Below are 21,071 nucleotides of genomic sequence, written 5' to 3' on the forward strand. Positions count from 1 at the left end.
GTTTAGATACTCAAATTTTCCCTCCTTTCCTCTCCCCTCTTCTATTTTTTTTTCTTTTTTAAGAAAGGAGGAAATTAAAGAAATCCACATACGCTTTTTTAGGTTTGGAATCAAGGTATGTTAACAGTTTTCATGAATGAACTTTAGAGACCCATGTTCAAGTATCATTTCCCCCATTGACTACAGTATAACCTCATGAAAATAACATTTGCACCAGAATTCCCAATCTAAAAAATGGGGATTAATAGTTAAAAGCATTACTTAATTAACCAGGCCTTGTATTGTCTAAAAAGGTATATTCACTTTTAGTGTACTTTTATAATACTTACTGAAAAAGCAAAACGTGTTAAATTTTCTGCTTTGAGCCCTGGCTGGTGTAGCTTGGTTGGTTGGAGTTTCATCCCATATACCAGAAGGTTGTGGGTTCGATTTCCAGTCAAAGTGCATATCTAGGTTGTGCTTTCAATTACCTATCGGAGCACATATAGAAGGCAACCAATTGATGTTCTCTTTCACATCGATATTTCTCTTTCTCTTCCCTTCCCACCCCCCGCCATGTTCCCTTCTCTCTAAAATAAATAAACATACTCTCAGATGAGGATTAAAAATATTCTGTTTGAACAAAGATTTGAAAGCTAAAGTGAGAAGACTTATATTTGAAAAAGTTGGGAATCACGATATTGTGCCTCACAGAGATGAAAGTCTTTTAGGATATGAGTATAGTCCTTCAGCTTTATAAATTCTGATTCATGAAGGCCGAGCTTTATAATGACAGAAGGTTCTAGAGGACATTACCAACAAATCCTAGTCTAGCCATCAGAAACAGTCAGACTGACAGAGTTGCCTCCCAGGGAATGCTCTGAGGCCCCAGGCTGCTTTTAGTTCAATGGTGTGCCTGACTTTGGGTACTGGACATACTGCCTATTTGCCTGGGTTAGTACTATGTTCGGCCTCAACAACATACACACATGCTTTAGCTGCCTCCATTTTTTTAAGTCCCACTGGAAAATATATCCATCTTGTTAATGAAGGCCTGGTTCCTGTATCCCTCTTAATAGTAAAACCTCTCAGGGTTGACCGCATATTCTTCAGCCTCTTCCAAGCTGGCTTTCTTCACATTACAGTGAAATTGCTCTTATAAGGGTCATTGGTGACCTCAGTTGTTAAATATAATAGACATTCTTATAGATTAAATGTTTTAAATATCTAACAGTCAACTACCCAGCTACTCTATACTTGAATCACTGTCTCTTTTTGTGTTGGGTTTTGCGGTGTGTTTTTTCTGGCTATATTCTTCCATTTTCTACCTGTGTGGGTCCTCCTTAGTCATATTATTGACCAAATAATTTTTCTGTGGTTTAGACTTTGTGTATGTTTCCCTACCATTCTCTAACAGAAACCACATTTCTTCCACAACAGGACTGTCTGTTATTCTTATGGCTACCTATTTTTAGCTTAGCTAATACTTGTCTTTCCCCACTAGAATGTAAGATTCAGGTAGGCAGGTACCTTATTTGTTTGCTCTCCATTCTCTCTCTAATACCTGGAACAGTTGTACATAAGTCCTCAATTTACATTTGTTGAATGAGTTAAATAAAGAAGAGCATTTAGTGGCAGGTGAGACAGGAACAGGCTACTCTATAGTTTAAAATACATAGGGGAAAATGAATGGAACCGAATTGAGATGCTGCTAACCACAGTATTAACATCGCTTTTTCTTTTTTTATTTACTTTGTTTTTATCTTTTCAGTACAAAACTCTTTTGGGCTTGTGCACATGTATAGGGTTGATCAGTTGTCTTTTTCTCCCCCGACCCCCAAGTACACGGTATAGTAGTATTAACTATAGTTACTATGCTATACATTAGATCCCTAGAAGTATTCATCTTGTAATTGAAAGTCTGTACCCTTTGTCATCATCCCCCCATGAGTCATATACCCCCAGTCCCTGGAAACTACCATTCTACTCTCTGTTTCTACAAGTTTGATTTTTTTGTATACAACATATGAAATTCTACAGTACTTGTTTTTCTCTGTCTGACTTATTTCACTTAGCACATTGCCCTTAAGTTGCATCCATGTTGGTGTGAATGGCTGAATAATATTTCACTGTATATATTTATTGTTAATAGCCATTGAAATTAGCAGAAATAATTATGTCTCCTGAATTTAAACCAAGGCAAGTATTTTTAGTCTTGTTGAGTAGTATTTATTACTTTATATTTAAGTGATTATTTTTTATTCTGAGGTAATAATAAAAGTTTGTCAGATTACTTGAATTCCTTTCTGAATTACTGTTTTCACAAAATGGCACATCTCTCTTTGGTGTATCTTCTGCCTTTAGTCTGACTTGGAGCACTCAAGAGAAGGTCTATTTAGAAACTCAAATAAGTAGTTCATGCTGACCAGCCAGAGCTTCTGTATCACATGAATGCTGTGTGTTGAATAATGTTGCTACTGCTATATAGGGCTTTGGTGACTCACATAAAAACTTCACAATGGGAAACGGTTTAAGGCAGGGTTCTTGGTTTCAAGCAGCAGAAACCAACTCTGGGTTTATAAGAAAAACAAAAAAATATTGAAAGATATTTGTGATTCAGGGAATTTCCAGTAAGTCTGGGGAATTAGGCTGAAAAAAAGACAGGTACAGGCAACATTAGCAGCCAGACCATAGACAAAGCCACATCACAATAGTCCAGTAAGTACTCCACACCACTGCACCCATTCCAAACACTGTCCATCATTGCTACCACTAGCTTCTCTTTATAGCTCTAAAAGAGGGCTAGCAATTCCTAACCTGTGTGATTCACTTAGTGGAAATTAAGTGAAAAATATATCCCCCATCTCTAGAAACAATTCTCCATAGTTCCTCAGTTCTCCTAGTTCCCTCGTGTCCTCTCAAATATATTTTAAAAATTATTCTGTCTTCCTTCACTTACTTATTTCCTTAGTCTAGTCTACATGCTATCCCTACATGGAAACACTTGCCAATAAGATTACTTCCTATCATTTCATATAATGAACGTGGTCCAGAGTCATCTCACATGACCCATCTGCAGGATTGTACCCTGTTTGCCACTTCCTTTCCCCTGATTTCCCATGATCTCTCTGGCCTGAGGCTTTTGTTAGGGTTGTTTCTCTGACTCGAACCTTACCTTATCTCCCTTACCCATTCTCCTTACTTCTATCCCAGCTTAAAACAAAATCCAAACCTCTTGCCAGAGTCCATACAATGTGCTCCAAGCTTTTTAAACTACCATCCACATTGAGGAAGTTAGATGTTCATGTTATACTCAGGTAAATACACACATGCACATACAAGTATGCACACACACAAACCATATATGTAAATGATAGAAACAAAGTTTCTCAAAATAATTCCTATCCTTACTAGGTATACTATGCTCTGACCCTATCTAATATCTTTCTTTTTTTTAATGCTGTTATGACAAATTTAAATTGTAGATCATGACTCACAGTTTAAAAAATTTTGTTTATAATACTCGAATATTTAAAACCTCATTACTTTATAATTATTTTACTTTTAAAACCTCATTGCTTTCTAATATCCTTCTCATTTGTCTTAGCCAGCCATAATAGATTTCTAATTTCTTCCTACATACAGGTCTTGCCTGTGTTGTGGCTTTTGTACATGCTGTACTCTCTTCCTGATATTTTTTCTTCTTCTATTTTCCATAGGGCTGACTGTTTTTCATCATTTAATTTCAACTTAATATCTCTTCTTTAGTAGTAACATTCTTGAATGACGTATCTAATATGCTCCTCCTATTTATTATATTTTAATGTTCTATTTTTCTCTTTCATAGACTTGAGGAAATTTCTAATTATCTTATTTTTGTTCCTTTCTATTCACCACTTTCCTCTTATGTTATGTAGCCCTTATGATAGAAGAGGTTATGTCTTTTTTGTTCCTTTTAATCTAGGTGCCAGAATAAATGCTCAGTAAATATTTGTAAAAAGAATGAGTACAAAGTATTCTGGAATCATAAAACATTTTACCAATATAAGATATTATAATGACCAACATTACTACATTCTGTCTTCATAATACATTTTATAGTATAAAATTTACAAGAGATTTTATTTCCTTAACTTGACATTTTCATTCTATTGTTTGATTTTTATCATTGACTAGCTTATTGGTAAGAGAGGATATACAAGACCTATGCAATACAAAACATAATTTAGAGATATTTTACATATCTGGAATTGTGGATAAGATACATAAAGTTAAAGAAAACAGAAAAATTGGTTATAACTGAGGTAGACATACTAATTCCAGTGAATAAGCAAGCATGGAATATTCAGAATCATGCTTACTCAGGATGTATGCTGAGGCATGATGGGACAGTAGTAATTTACTGAACTCAATGGATCAGAGTCCTGACATTTACATTGGACCTTACAATACAGTCAGCTGTGAAGGAGCTTCTCTCAGCAAGTGTGCACATATCTCTGTGTGTACAGTCATTACTGGATACATGTGCAGAACAATGAAAAGATTTCTCTCTTGCCATAGAAATAATTTGACATTATTTTCATAACAGCCTGTGGCAATCAATAAATAACAAACAAAAGGAAGAGAGGCACATCTTTCAAATGTGAACAGAATTGCTTGGGAATGTAGCTGTTGCAGGAATGTACAGTCCAGAAATAGCTGCTTTCAGTCAGATATGCCAAATATTGAATGATTTTCTCAAATATATATATAGGGTGAGCAAGGTAGGTTTACAGTTGTGAATACCTGAAACATAGTGTTTATTCTTGTATTATTATTTATTGTATTATTTTCCGGATGAACAACTGTAAACCTTCTTTTGCCCCACCTTGTACTTTGAAAATGTCTGGGGAAAATAATGTGCAAGCAATAACTCACATGTATTCATTATACAATATGAAAGATAAACTAATCTGAGGAATCAGAATTAAAGAGTCATTATTTCTAGTACCTATGAAAGAACTGCTATTTTTGCTGTTAGTGCTTCTTTTTTTACATAAGTTCTTCAGTATTTATTCAGGAGCTTAGAGCATTTAGACCATGGAAAGACCTCGAGGAGTTATTTGTACTAACTCTGGCTCCAGACAGTACTCCAACAAATACATTCATGCTTATCTTCTTACCTTTAAAGAACAATGGCAAAGGACATAATGTTCTGCCTCTATTACCCAATCCAGTATTTAAAATTCCTCTATTCTCATTGCAAGTATACATTGTTTGTCAGAGACAAATTCATTTTCTAATAAAATTGTCCTTTTTCCCCTCCGATAGAAATTGCCAGTCTTTATCCCGGGGTATGTTTGTGCAATAGCCAAGCCTTCCCAGTCACATTGGTCATGACTCAGTAATGAGGACAGTTTATGAATTAGACATACTTTTTAGTGACTTTTACCCTTGTCTTGTTCTTTGCTCATTTTCTATCTTGAATCATCTCCAACTAGAGAGAAGTATGAAAATAAAAGCAGGTTGCATTTCATTTTGCTGCCGTATTTTTATATTGACTTGAGGACTACAGACCTAGTTTTATATACTTATGATTCATTTGTTTGCATTAGTAATATTACTTCACTGAGAACTAATTGTAAAAGGAGTCATGCCCCAAAGATGGAATGTTATAAATTCCTTGAAATGTTTCTCTTGTGTTAGAGTAGTAACTTCCATGATCATAGATTTATCAATTCCAAGCATGTGATGATGTATCCTCTGAAATAGTTCCACCTTTTCTATCTCGTTACCATGGCAGGTACATCTGCAGGTCCTATTCTGGGTGAGAGAAGAGAGTAGTGTGGGGCCAGTAAACAGTGAACTAACATGTAAGGAAATCCAAAATAGCAACAGAAAATTCATAGGGCCCCTGTACCACCTGTTAAGGTTATTCCCCAATAGTCATTCACAAATATAATTTACACACAACAAGTTAAGTTCTTTTTATGTGGTAAAATGTTTGAGAGTATGGGCTCAGTGCATATTCCAAATAATTTTTTACCAATTCTTAGCTTTGGATAAAGCTACTCAACCTATTCACCTTGTCTGTGCAAAAGGAATTGTTATAGCACCTATCTCATAGAGTTGAAATGAAGATTAAATGAGTAAGTACCTGAAGCACCTAGAATAGTGCCCATTGTATATTAAATGGTCAGTGTTTTAGCTATCATTTGTGATTACTATGTTTTATATATGACATCAACTTATTACTAGGGAGCATGCTTGGACATTTTGCTACGACTCTGAAAATGAAAGCCAGCACCATATCTCCCATCTGTCAAAGTATTTATTGTCCTGTATCTATTTGTATACCTTACTTGGCTATACTAGATTGTGTTATTTTAAGTAGAATCAGATAGGGTCACTGTCGTATCCAGTGGACATAAATTAAAGTGACCTCATTTGTCTTTTTACCTAAATTTGAAATCAGCATGACTGTTTTATTTTATCAGTACCTAATGAAATATATAGATGAGACTCCCAATAGGAGCTAGAGCAATGATGAGAGAAGAACTGTACATGTGTTTTAAATGGCTTTTTTCTCTATTTAAAAAAATGTTTTCTATGGGGTTGTTGGGACTTGTATGCATGCGTATAAGCATAACCAATGGACACAGACACCAGGGAGGTGAGGGCATAAGTGGGAGGGTGGGAGAGAAAGGGAGGCGAGGACACATATGTAATACACTGGCTCTTGCTGGAATGTATTAACTTACTCAGTGTGCAATACTTTCAGAACACTATTAATATTTTACTAAAGCTTATAATTTATATTACAAGTATAATTTATAATGAGTTCAAATGACCTGTTTTAAATGCTATAGACAAATGTTTGAATAGTTTAGCATAATTTCTCATGTTTTAACCAAAAAAAGGCTTTATGTTTTATAAATTTATGAAACTGGCTATTTTGTCAGATTATATTTTTATCTGTTGATTAGTGTGCCCACAGTGTACCAGAAATTTGTTAAGTATTGAGGGTACAGATGGAATTAAACATAATTTCATGGGAGTATTAAGACATGAGGAATTCAACAATAACTATGTTGAGAATTATGATTCATGTATGCACAGAGTATGCATTAGGAAAATACAGAGAACAACACATAACAGTCCTATGAAAAGTGACCAGAGAGGGCAAGAGGGTACAGAAAAGTAATTTGGGGATAAGGTAAGTGATGTTTGAGCTGAGAGTTTATGAATGATGAGGAAATAGGAAGAGAAAAGAAAAATGTATAGGCCTTCCAGGCAGAGTTAACGATGTGTAACAAGCAGGAAAGCAAGAGAAAATGGCTCTTTGGGGGACCAGTAAAAAGGCCAGTATGGTGTAAGTGGAAAAAGCATGGCTAGTACCCGAACAGAGATTACGTAGGCACCAGCCCTGATGGTTTTGTAAGGTCAGTCAAGGGTTCTGAATTCCCTCTGAGGGCAAGAGAGAATCCTGGAAAGGTTTTTAAGAAACGTTTTGTTTTTGTATTTGCATTTTAGAAAAACTCCTCTGGCAGCACAGTTGAAAATAGATTGGAAAAGAGCCTGATTAGAGGCAGAAAAACCAATTAGAAGGCAATTATAATGCAAAATATTATGAGTTAATGCATTAAGTACAAGACTGGAAAGAAGAGTTGGAGAGTTATTTAGAAGGTAAAATTGGTAGGACTTAGTGACTGGTGTCAGTCTGAGGAAAGAGGCAAGAGTTCTAAAGCTGAGAGTGGCACAGGAAAGAATGAGATAGAAAAGGAATTTCCTTTTAAGTTTTATATTATGGGACCTCCCATATAACATAGGGTTTCCTAGTAAAGATAACCAGATGGCTGTTTGAAACCCAGATTTAAGTTTCCTAAGTATAACTAGAAAGTAAAGGGAGTGGAGAAATCAACTTATGCAAGGTTGTTTACTGTGAGCATCTACATGGTCGTATAGTGTATGGTAAAGGTATATGGTCTGAATAAGAACTAAACATAGAGACCACAGAAGATGTCATTGTTTAAAGTGCCATAAAAATGGAGCTTTAACATGTTCTTGAGAGGTAGTTAGTGGTAAACAAAGTAAATAGTGGAAAATAAGTGTCATAGAAACTAAGGAACAAGAGAGGTTAAGAGAGACCCAGTGTATACATAAAAAATGTCTGAAAATATACACATTAAATCATCAGTAGTGGCTAGCTCTGAGATGTGGGTTGAAGAGAATGACAAACGGAATTTTAACTTTATATTTGAATTTTTATTAAAAGTACTTTATATTTCTATACTATTTTTACAACTTCTTGTGAGCTTATACTTATCCTATCTAATAAAAGAGTAATATGCAGATTGACCATCACTCCAACACACAATATGGCTGCCACCATGTGGTCAAAGATCCTGCCCCCATGTGGACACAAGATGGCCGGCACAAGATGGCGAGCAGGGGAGGGCAGTTGGGAGGCACCAGGCCTGCAAGGGAGGGCAGTTGAGAGGGACCAGGCCTGCAAGGGAGGGCAGTTGGAGGCGATCAGCCCTGCAGGGGAGAGCAGTTAGGGGTGACCAGGCCGGAAGAGGAGGGAAGTTGGGGGCAAACAGGCTGGCAGGGAAGCAGTTAGGCATCGATCAGGCTGGCAGTGGAGTGGTTAGGGAGTGATCAGGCTGGCAGGCAGAAGCGGTTAGGGGCAATTAGGAAGGCAGGCAGGCGAGCGGTTGGGAGCCAGCAGTCCTGGATTGTGAGAGGGATCCCAGATTGGAGAGTATGCAGGCTGGGCTGAGGGACACCTCCCTCTCCATGCACGAATTTCGTGCACCGGGCCTCTAGTCTTAAAATAAAAAGTGAAAACAAAGTCATGTTAAAATGTCATAACCAATTGGAAATGAAAAATAAATCAATGAAATAAGCTTAATCAGAACAGAAAGAGCAGGGAAAGGGCAACATGGAGTAGTCAACAATGCTATATAGCAGACTTGGTCAACAAAGATAAGGAATGACAGAACCCTTATATCTTGGTATTTAGATTTGGTCGCAAGTGACTGTAGTAAAAGCAGCTTCAACAAAAGGCCAAAGCAGAAGTTGTACTGCAGTTGTTGGGAAGTGAAAAGGGATGGCGTGAAGTGCTAGTATAGTCATTCATAAAGGAGAATCTTGAGTATAGAGGAAGAGAGAGATGTAGATATGGATTTAGGGTACAAGATGAGTTAACTGCTCAAAATCCTTATGGTGGCAAGAAAGATATCCATGCAAGTTTCTTTAGTCATGGAGGGTTATTTATTGCAAGTCACCCAGGAATGTGAAGTAGCATGGGGAGTTTACTTACCAGCCCCAACTCATGCCAGATCCCAGCTTTTCTAAAACTGGGATTTGCAGGAAGTTTTATAAGAAATTGAAGAAGTCACTCAGCAAGACTTTTGGGGGAGAAGAGACCTGATCCTATTTATATGCTGGAGGTAGATACAAGCAGAGGGCAAGAGTTCTACAGTGCAGAGAACATTTTGAGGTACATAATAAAAACATGTGCCTTTAAGTTGGAAAGTAAGCACAACTACTTCTGGAAATTAAGTTTCATACAAAATACAAAACTTGTCATGTTCCAAAGGATATATTTTAAACATATATACACACTAGAAAAAGTGAAATAAGATGATATAAATAAGCTAGTAAATTTCTTTTTTCTTCTTCTTCTAAAGCCGAACAACAACTTATCCTTACACAGAAACGCAGATGTACAGCCAAAACACTGGAGGGAATTACTTTGATACTCAAGGGAGTTCTGCACAGGTGACTACCGTGGTCTCATCCCACAGTATGGTGGGCACTGGTGGGATTCAGATGGGCGTCACGGGAGGACAACTCATCAGCAGCTCCGGGGGAACCTATCTGATCGGCAATTCAATGGAGAATTCTGGTCACTCTGTGACGCATACCACTCGGGCCTCCCCAGCGACTGTAAGTATTTGAATTTTTATTTGTTTAATTTAGCCTCTTGGTAGCCACTATTGACATTTTCCAAAATAGGGAGTAAAAACGACACAGACTAGGCTGGGACAAGAAAGTGTTAGGTTGTTAGTATTGTGGTATTATCCAGAATGTAATATGTGTGGTATTATGCAGAATGTTACTGATATGCACACCACAATTATATGAATTTGGAAGTTTTCATTAATAGTAGGAGAAAAGAGAGGGGATTCTTACTCATTAATACTAACTTTAATAGGTTTTCTTCAATGATATTCAGTAAAATCCTTTAAATTTCTGCCCAAAGAGCTTACTTTTATATTATGTTGCTTTACACTGGCTCTTTTATGAGATAAAAACCAAGAAGTAATATACAGAGTAAAATATCATTTAATTTGGAAATTTCACATCTTTTACCAGTAATATTTATGCTAGCTCATTGCCAGAGAAGTTACTTTATGAAGGTCAACATTTCCCACACCTTAGACATTTAAATCTGGCCATATTCTTATGCCACCTATATTGTTTACTTAATATATTTTTTAGTTGATTCAGTTTTAAAAGAGAAAACTATATGTATTTTTTCTAAGGTATATTAAAATCCACTCTGTAAAAGTAAATTAAAAATGTTTACCCATGTGCCATTTTTTATTCTACCAACGAGACAATGATATAGATAATTAGGGGAGCAATCATCTAGGTAATGCCAATGAAAAATATTTGTGTTGGCTTTGATCATTGCTATGAGCCAATAGCATCTTAGGAACTCACATATTTGAGTTTTCAAGTTTTTAGAATTTAATAAATACAATTACCGTATTTTCCAGTGTATAAGACGACTGGGCGTATAGAAGATTTTCCTGGGTTAAAAAGTCGTCTTATACGCCGGAAAATACAGTATTTTGACACAATATATTTTAATGTAGTGAAATGATGTCACAGAAATGCTCATGGAAAGCTTGTAGAATTGGAAATCATCAAACTCTGTCACCTGAGCTTTGTATTTTCACCTCAACTAAGCTTATAAAGACTGTAGTCATTTAGAACTGCCTAGCTAAAGTAGCAGTGGGATTGATTTTCTAGATGTCCTATGTAAAAGGAGCATGGGGATTTGAAATAAGCACAAGCACCCCTTTTTATCTTACAATATACTTTGTTTTTATAATGAAATAGAGGTAGAAACAAATTTGCTAGAAAATAATAATATGAGAAATTTTACATTTTTCATTTTATGGATTTTCAAGATGTAACATGTACTTGGTAAGTACTTTATACATACTTTTCTGTTTGTAACCATTACGTGTTTACATGTTCATCATTTAGTGCCTTTTCCCTAATCCATTCTTTGAAGTTCTTTACTTCTGCTCACTATTTCTTACTAACATCAGAACAGTAGCTATTCTCAGTGGAGAGTTCCTTTTTTGTAACCTTTTCTTTGTGTTTTTGGATTATTTCTTATGCATATTTCTCTCTTGGTTTTATAATAATAGGTACTAACAATAGGTATGGCATGTCTAAACCTTTTAGTCCCAATATATTTATGTAGATTATAAACTAAATGATACCCTTTTTACACCTCAGTTACCTATCGATAAAATAAGTGGTTAGTTAGAATAAGCAATTTCCTAATTTCCTCCCAGCTTTAGAATCATAATGTTCACAAAGGAATAGTAAAATGTTCTGTATGTAAAGATAACTGTATCTTTCCCATAAAATAAAAATAGATTCCAGTACTTGATAGTGCTCCTGAGAAGGGTCACCCAGAAAGTCATTTGTAGTGGGAAGGGAAGTACTTGCCACTATGAAGGCCTTAGGAAAACTGAAAAATGAAGAGAAAGAGTATTTTCCCATTTTTGTTTCATCCACCCTCTCATGATAGCATACCATGCCTCCAGCGTCATCCTTCCCCTACTTTATTTTCTCCAGGCGTTTCTGTTTACCTTCACACTGATTTCTGGCTCCCTGTTAAACATCCTTATCATCTGGAAATATGTTAGCTAGATTTATTAGTGCTGTTACTGAGTTAACTGAATTGATTATTCCAGGTCATGTGAATACAGGTGCAAACATTAACAGGGTAAATTTTATTATTTGACGTATTTTCTATATACAGTAAGAAAAAATGGCATTTCTCCTTCAGTTATCCATTACATAAATTTGATGCATGATTTCTATTATATTAGTTGGTAAATTAAACTAACATTAAAAATAAAATAACTGAATTATAACAACTAGAAATAGTGGGAAACTACAGAAAGTACCCCACCACTTCATAGCATCAATTGTACATATTAATTTACACGTTTTAAAATGCATTCATATTTAACATTTTGTTTTTCATTTTTATAAGAAAATTTCCCTTTTAGCAAAAGGAGTGTAAAGTTAAATAAAAAGATAACTTTTGCCTGGAACAACACACATGATAGTGCCATGTGATTGATTTATATTATCTAAATATGCATCTGCTAGTGTTACTTGTATTTCTTACCAAATTTATTTCTCATTTTAGTTCCCCTCTCAGTCATGCTAGAGATCTTCATCTGCTTCTTTCACAGAGACCTGGTGGTTCTGTTTGCATTTTCACATCTGTTACTATAGTGAAGTTAACAAAGTTTGGGTGCCATGAAACCTATTTAAGACTAGAGGCCCGGTGCATGAAATTCGTGCACAGAGGGGGAGGGGTGTCCCTCAGCCCAGCCTGCACCCTCTCCAATCCAGGACTGCTGGCTCCCAATTGCTCGCCTGCCTGCCTTCCTGTTTGCCCCTAACCGCTTCTGCCTGCCTGCCTGATCACCCCCTAACCACTCCCCTGCCAGCCTGATTGATGCCTAACTGCTCCCCATCCAGCCTGTTTGCCCCTAACTGCCCTCCCCTGTAGGCTGAGTCCCCCACAACTACCCTTCCCTGCAGGCCCAGTCATCCCCAACTTTCCTCCTCTGCTGGCCTGGTCACCCCTAACTGCCCTCCCCTGCAGGCTTGATCGCCCCAACTGCCCTCCCTTTCAGGCCTGGTCCCTCCCAACTGCCCTCTCCTGGGGGCCTGATTGCCCACAACTGCCCTCCCTTGCAGGTCTGGTCCCTCCCAACTGCCCTCCCCTGCTGGCCATCTTGTGGCGGCCATCTTGTGCCGGCCATCTTGTGTCCACATGGGGGCAAAATCTTTGACCACATAGGGGCAGCCATCTTGTGTGTTGGCGTGACAGTCAATTTGCATATTACTCTTATTAGATAGAATAGAGGTCTGGTGCACGGGGGGCAGCTGGTTTGCTCCAGATCAGGGTGGGGGTTTCCTTGGGGCGTGGGGCAGCCTGGGTGAGGGGCCTGTGGTGGTTTGCAGGCCGGCCACGCCTCCCGGCGACCCAAGTGGAGGCCCTGGTATCTGGGATTTATTTATCTTCTATAATTGAAACTTTGTAGCCTGGAGCGGAGCCAAGCCTCCTGCTCGCTCCATGGCCACAGCCATTTTTGTTGGGATTTATTTATCTTCTATAATTGAAACCTTGTAGCCTTGAGTGGAGGCCTGGGCCTGCCAGGGGGTGTGGAAAGCTTGGCTTCCTCCATTGCCGGGGAAACCCATGCCTCCTGCTCGCTCTGTGGCCGCAGCCATCTTGGCTGGGGTTAATTTTCATACTCGCTCCTGATTGGCTTGTAGGCGTGGCTTGTGGGTGTAGTGGAGTGATGGTTAATTTGCATATTACTCTTTTATTAGATAGGATTTCCTACCATCCTCCTTTTGCCAAATGTTAGAATATTTGTAGCTTTTTGGTGGTTTAGTTTGTTTAAAACTCAGAGATTTTTTGATAAGTGCCATGTCATCAAAGGAAATTTACTTATTTTTATGTATCTGTTTCATTCACTATAGAACCATTCAAAGAAGTTATATGAGCACAATCTTTTTTATCTTTTAAAAAATTTTATTTATTGGGGTGACATTCAATTGTATTGAATTTATTAAGGTGAAATTATGTAGGTTTCAGGTGTAGAATTCTATAATATATAATCTGTATATTTTATTGTGTATTCACCACTCAGTCAAACCTCCTTCAGTTACCATTTACCCCCCTTGACCCTCTTCTGCCTCCCCCTCCCACTCTTTCCCTCTGGTAATCACCATACAGTTGTCTGTGTCTGTGAGCACAATCTTTAACAACTTGTTGGTCAACACTCAAGCCATTTCTTTCCAAATGTTGAGCCAGATTGTGCCATATCAATTCAGTTCTTCTAGATGTTTAATAGTCAACCTATCAGCATGCCTGATGCAACTGACTGTGTAGGAGAAGCCTATACTGTAGACAAAATTCCTGACTGGAATTGGGCTGTTTCTTAAGAACCTCTAATAAGTGAAATGTATAGTTAATTAACTTAGTTGATGTAAAACTAGTTAAATTTGGGTACTTGGAAATAACACAAACCTATCACCTTTATTCAGTTTCCTGCTCTGGTTCTCTGAATAATTACTTAGACTCTCTCTTACATTTGACCTCTGTCTATACTGAAGTACTCTGATTCAAATTTATTAGGAATAATTTCCTCCCACAAAGAAAACTTGACTCCAGTGTACAAACCAGTTTCTCAAGATATGGCAATGAAAAAAGATAATGATTTGAAATTGAAGCCACTGCTAAGAAAAAGAAATGATTAGCATTTGAATATTTTCTTGCCTAGTCTAATATTCAATATAAAACCATCTTTCTTATACTAGAAGGATCTCTGAATCATTTGTGGACAATTTTTATTTGAGTATGTGATTTACTTTAGTTTTATAATTTTAAATGAAAATATATATTTTATATAAAAATGTTTTAGAATTTTATTTTTGCTTGTGCATTATAAAAATTGTCCATGTTAAAGGTTCCTAGAAATGTTAGAATTTTTCAAAAGATTATGATGGTAACAGATTAAATTTTATTTGATGAATATGTCATGGTACAAAGTACCAATTTTTAAATTACCATGTGTGTACAAATTACATATATGTATGAGTGTGTGCGTGTGTGTGTGTGTATATGTATATATATATACATATACACACACACACACATATGTATGTGTATATATATATGGCTTACATATATAAATATATACACACATTTAAAAGGCATTTCTGCTGATAGTATTAAATAAGAATTTTCAAAAATATTATGTAACTTTTTTGTTGGAACATCTCTGGATATGAGTTCTGCTGAGTTACTACTAGAATAAATGTTTTACATTTATTAAATTAATTCTAGGGATCTAATTATTGTTAATATTTTAGTAACACATGGACATTAAGGTAAAAGAGTTGTGTGTGCCTATAGTCATAATTCTGAACTTATTATACTTTGATCTTTCTTCTAACTACATCACCGAGTTTATTGTGTGTTTTCATTCATTTCAAATTCTAATTTATTTTTCTTCATTATTTTTCTGTATAGAATTTTACAGAATTTTAGAATTTTGAAACCTGAAAACAATATGCATTTGAATATCAAAACTTTGTGATCGTAGTAGGTGATACTTTGTGCTTATTAAAACAGTGTATCTTACACCACACTATTCAGTAATTAACAATTTGCTTTAAGGAACTACATTTACTCACTACTTCATAAAATAACATTTGTATTCTTATAATTAGATGCTTATTTCTGGAGGGTTTTTTCTTCTTGTTAGTTAAATAAGATTACATTAATCACTGTTGAGACTGTGATATGAAAGCTAAGTTTTACATCTTCCTGTATATTCATTTAGTAATTATATGTGTTAAGTGTCTTTTGCTAAAATTAGATTCCACCAAGGGGCACAAGGAAAATATGTTGAAACTAAAATTGTTCATATCTCTCCCTCTTTTGATTAATATAAAATATTATCATTTCTTTCAATTACTTGGGGGAAAATTTGAATGACCATCTGTTACTATATAAGTAAATGTTTGGCCTAACTTTTACAATTTATAGAAAGTTAAGAATTCATTTAAAAATTATAGATGCTTTTATTTCTTTATCCTTGGGTTTATGTGTTTATGGACTTAGTGTAGGGAATTTTTTTTCTAAGAAGATGAATATGTATAGCGCCTCAGAAAATGACTTTGCCTTCTTATTCCTTTGCAGGTCCCTGTGGCCACTTGTTTTGTTTTAGTATTTTAGTTAATTTATTTCTATGAATTATACATTCTTAAATTGCACAATTCAAAAAATATAAGAAAGTGCATAATGTAGTCTCCTTCTCAACCCTCTTCTTCAGTTCTTTTCCTTAAAGGCAACCACTGTTATCAAGTTCTTTTTAGTGTCATTCTAGGGATATTCTATGAATATACAAGTAGAATGCCTTTCTCTCCCTCTCTCATTACCATTTTTTAAAATCTAAATGATGATAAAAATACTGCATCTCTCTCTCTTTTTTTTACCTAGCAGTATATCTCAGACCTTTTTTTTCATAACAGTACTTGAAGGGCTTCCTTATATTTATAGGAAATGACTGTTAGAAGGAGCTGAGCTGCCCATCTATCTTACCAAAGGGAAAAAAGTGAAAATAATGTTGGATTATTGATTATAGCTATATAGAGATAGAAAAGCAATATAGTCACATGAGATAAAAACTTCTGTCTAATTATCATATGTAACAATATGCTTAGAAATAATTTTTAATTTAATTTTAGAAGAGTGCATAAATTTTGTATAAATCAGTTCTATTTTTCTGTTTTCCTGTGTCCCGTTTTCCTTCAGCCAATGTGAGCCCTCAAATGAAACCCCTCAGACAGAATACCACGACTCTTCTGCTTCCTGCACTAAAAACTAAATTGACTGAAGGTTCTGGGACCTCATTTTTAAAGCACTTAATAAAATGGGACTTTGAGTGACTTGTAGTCTCAATCACTTCATCTGTATTCCATTTAGCTGTCAGTCAGTTCACACTGCTCTGGCCTTGAAGCTGATAAGATCTAGAGGCAGTAATTTTACGGTTAAAGCTGTAAGACATTCCACTCCTGGAAATCTTGATAAACTAGAAGGTTAAGACAAACAGAATGACAGGGGCCTCCGCCTCTCCTGAGCATAGCTGATGGATTCCCCTGAATTTCTAAAGCAAAATATAATGAGTAATTTTAATTTTTATCTAATTCACACTGAAAAAAACATTTCAGAACACATGCTACAAATGACTAGATTCTATTTCATGTGAAATCTAGATTAGGAAAGGCTAATGATGTTTATGAATTCTACTTGTACATATGGGAGTAAGTGATGTTCCAGATGACCTCTGGTATAACTTTTGCTTGATCCTTACATTTAGAAATCAAATTTCATATTAATTTACTTGTTTGAAATTACTATAAATTTTAAAGGCAAAGAATCACTAATGTTTCACTCATGGAAACCAGGTAATCCAGATAAAATATGAAATGTGTTGGTGGCAAATTAAAATACACTGGTCTGTGAAATACATGAGTCAATATTAGATCCATAAATTTTAATACTGCCTCTTCCACTGGCCCATATCATTTAATTTAATGAGTGGAAATACAACACAATGCCTGTGTTCAATGATCAATTCTCAAATGAGAGGAATCTGTATGTCCCCATGTTTATCAGTTCATACCCCAAAAGCATGATTACCACTTTCTCAGCGTACATTAATGGAGTTGTATTTATTGGTCACAGAATTAATCTGGTTTCTTTTAAAATCTAGCTATTGTGTTTGATTATAGCTCTAGGTGTCTATAAATTCCATGGACTAGGAGTTCTGTAATCTAACTTCAGACTGTTAGAAATAATTTTACACATTTATTTTAAATTCACTTACTATAAATTTTAGTAACTTTTGCATCTACCTTTATAAGAAAGAAACTGTTTTTAAAATTATAGGAAAGATACATTCAAACAAGAGAAGAAATATAATATAAAAATAGGGAGGAAGTAGGTAGGTTAGAATTTGCAGATGATACAATTGTTCACCTGATAAAAGTCGTGGAGAATCAAACGAAAAGCTATAGCAAAAAGAAAAGTTAATAAGGTGACTGAGTATAAGATAATATACAAAGAAATCAATAGCTTCTCCATATATAAACAGCAGTAGTTAGAAAATATAATGGAAGCAAAGATCTCATTTAAAAAAACAATCAAAATATACCAGGCAATAAACTAATAATATATGTGTAAAATTCAGGTGCTAAATAAAAACTTTAAAAATCCTCAGGGGAACAAAAAGAAGCTTTTATATTTGAAAGGGAAATTTTAGTATTGAACAACTTGAATTTCCCTAAATTAACTTAATGTATTTCAGTATGATCCCAATCAAAATACCAATAGATTATTTTCTTTCAGAGAAAAGGCTGTTGATACAAGTAAACATACAAGAATAGTGTAGAAAATTCTGTAAGAAGGAAAATAATGGAAGGTTATAATAATTAAAACAGAATTGTCTAGGCACAGTAATAGTTGAATATAGACCAATAATAAATTAAAAGGCCACAAATTGGCCAAATGCATATAGGAATATAGTATATGTTAGACTGTTGAAAGTTTAAAGAATGAAAACTGGCATTACACTTGGTAAAGATTTTTAGAAACATTCTAATTCAATATTTTGGGAAGTGAATGTTTTGTATTTGTATTCATGTACTTAGAGTCTGGATTATTTTCTTTAGTTATTCACTCTCTCAAACATTTACTGAGCAATCACTCTGACCAGGCCTTGTGCTTCTAAGATTATAAAGGTTTATAATATGGGAAATGGAGCTAGTTTCAGCAGCAAAAGGTACCTAATCCTTCAAGGCAAAATTGGAAATGCACAAGTAGCCCCAAACTTCTTTTAAGTGGTTAATTTCATCCTCTCCCTCAACACATTATTTTTTAAATCACAAATTTTAATAAGTTGAAAATTGATTAATTTTAGATTCACCAAAATTGTGCTTATATTCTTATTTTGTTGCTAAAAACAAATTGGAAAATTGCCTAAAAATTGGGTAGGATTGAGTAGTAAGAGGATGAAAGAAAAGCAAAAATCTAAATAGTACATAGACTTCAACATCGCCCTTTTAATAATGTTAGCTAGAACCATTGTAGAAGTATTCATTACCTCCAGCTTACTTTCCTTAAAGTAGTAATTGCAGTCTGACCTCGGCAAAGAAAAACAATTTTATCCTGTTTTAGTGCCGTGGTCCTCATACTTGACTATGCATTCTCTGGAGCATTGGTTAAACACATCCCTGGACCCCAGCTGAAGAGCTTTTTTTTTTTTTTTTTTTTTTTCCTCAGTGTGGGGAAGAGCCCAAGATTTGCATGTCTTACAAATGCCCAGATTATTCTCCTAATGCTGGTCCATGATCACACTTTGTTAAAACTTCTGTTTAGTGATTATATAGATTTAAGTACAGCGTGAAAATGATCTTAGTATTCAGGATAATCTGCAAAAGGCAGACAACATGGATGGACCTAGAGAGTCTTGTGTAAAGACTCTCTGAGTAAAATAAGCCAGTCAGAGAAAGACAAATAGCATGTGATATCACTTATATGTGGAATTTAATGAATAAAATGAATTTACTAACAAAATAGAAACAGAAGCATGGAAACATGGAACAGACTGACAGCTCTCAGTGGGAAGGGGAGAGACTAGATGGAAGAAGGTGAAGGGATTAACCAAAAAACATATAAGCATAACCCATATGGTGATGGCCAGAGGGAGGAGGGAGTAGGGACTGGGGGGAATGGGGACATATGTAATAGTGTCAATGATAAAAATCAAATTAATAAAATAAAAATCTTACATTTGGAAATGTAAGCTCGGCCTTAAATCCCATCACTTAATCCTAACCCAGCAGGTTCCTGAGGGTTAATCTAGTCCTGAGTGCTTATGCAATTGATGTGTCAGAAAATAGTTTTATTATCAGGCACTGATAAGGTCAGTCTCATAGGGTCCTGGTGAGAATGAGGGATTGGGGCTCTACAGAATGATCAGAGGAAGCCCAAAACAAGCCTTGGGTTCAGTACACTAACTTAAAACAAATGTTCTCAGAACATGTTCAATTTATGCTAGTTTCTTATCCAAATATTTTTCTTATAAATATTTTAGGATCATTTCAGGTGGTACAAAATTGCCAAAACTTCAGGTTGAAAGAATAATAATTTAAAATTATTCTCTAGATGTCATAAGATCATCAATTACTAAGAAAGATTTCATATAGTTAAACATTTGCAAGATCTAAAACTACAAATGCTTAGGAAGATTAAGATTTTATCTTTAGCTAATTTTTGGTTCAAGCTGAGATGAAAAGCAAAACTGGCTGGGTGTGTTTTCTGGGAATTTCTAATTATTTTAAGAGTTAGAATAACAATCTATCCTGAATCTCTCAGTTAAGCTTCTTTAAACATTGCTGTGGAGTAAGGTGTATTTGTATATTATTTGAATATACAAATTAAAGAACAGAGTGATATTCAGAGCCTTAGCTTTCAGTGGGGGCAGTTCTATCTACATTACCAGGACGCCTGTGCCCAAGAGACACCTATAGTCCTTCAAAGAAGGGTTCCAATGACTATAAGGGAACTAATTAAATTCCTTAATGCAGAGCATTCCAAGTTTGGGGGCCACAACCTACAATGAGAAATATCTTTACATTGTGACCCAGTGTCCGTATACATATATGCATGCATACATTCATGAGTACATATTTATATATATATATACTGGTATGTGACTATGTATATGCACATGTACATTCATATACAGATGATTGAAACCAAGGTTCCATGAAACAATACTTTATCCATAGTGTGTGGATGGACCTCTGATTATTTTCTTCTCCGTTTGACATCTTTAATTTTTAAAACATGCTTGTCAGGACCCACATAATTGATTTCATAATCCACAAATAGGTTGCACTTTTCATTCTGAAAGGAATGCCCTGAACAAATTGAAGAGGTGATCAAAGCATTTGCAATACATATTGGAGAGACCTGGCTGCAGACTCTCCATTGCTTTGTTGTTGTTTTGCATTCGTAACAAGTGCCAGATGATTCTAACAACTTTCTAGGACCAAACTTTGAAAAAACCTGCGTTACAGTGATTATACAGACTAAATGCAAAGTGAAAGTGTTCTTTGCTTTGGTGCTCCTGGTTGAAGTACTTCCTGTAGAAGTTCTCCCCCTTCTCTCCCCGCCGCCCCACACACACACATAT

At 35.5% G+C, this 21,071-nt stretch overlaps 1 protein-coding gene across 6 annotated transcripts in view; it reads left to right on the forward strand.

Annotated features, from left to right (window-relative positions):
- The window catches only part of RFX3 (regulatory factor X3), a 282,845-nt gene that overhangs the window by 185,380 nt on the left and 76,394 nt on the right, over positions 1-21,071 (forward strand). For all 6 annotated transcript variants that reach the window (XM_054727240.1, XM_054727239.1, XM_028150529.2 and 3 more), the window contains one exon: positions 9,654-9,912. In XM_054727240.1, the coding sequence (XP_054583215.1) occupies positions 9,654-9,912 (259 nt within the window). The remainder of the gene's footprint in view (positions 1-9,653; positions 9,913-21,071) is intronic.

The sequence above is a fragment of the Eptesicus fuscus genome, chromosome 15 (assembly GCF_027574615.1).
Source record: "Eptesicus fuscus isolate TK198812 chromosome 15, DD_ASM_mEF_20220401, whole genome shotgun sequence".
Classification (NCBI taxonomy): domain Eukaryota; kingdom Metazoa; phylum Chordata; class Mammalia; order Chiroptera; family Vespertilionidae; genus Eptesicus; species Eptesicus fuscus.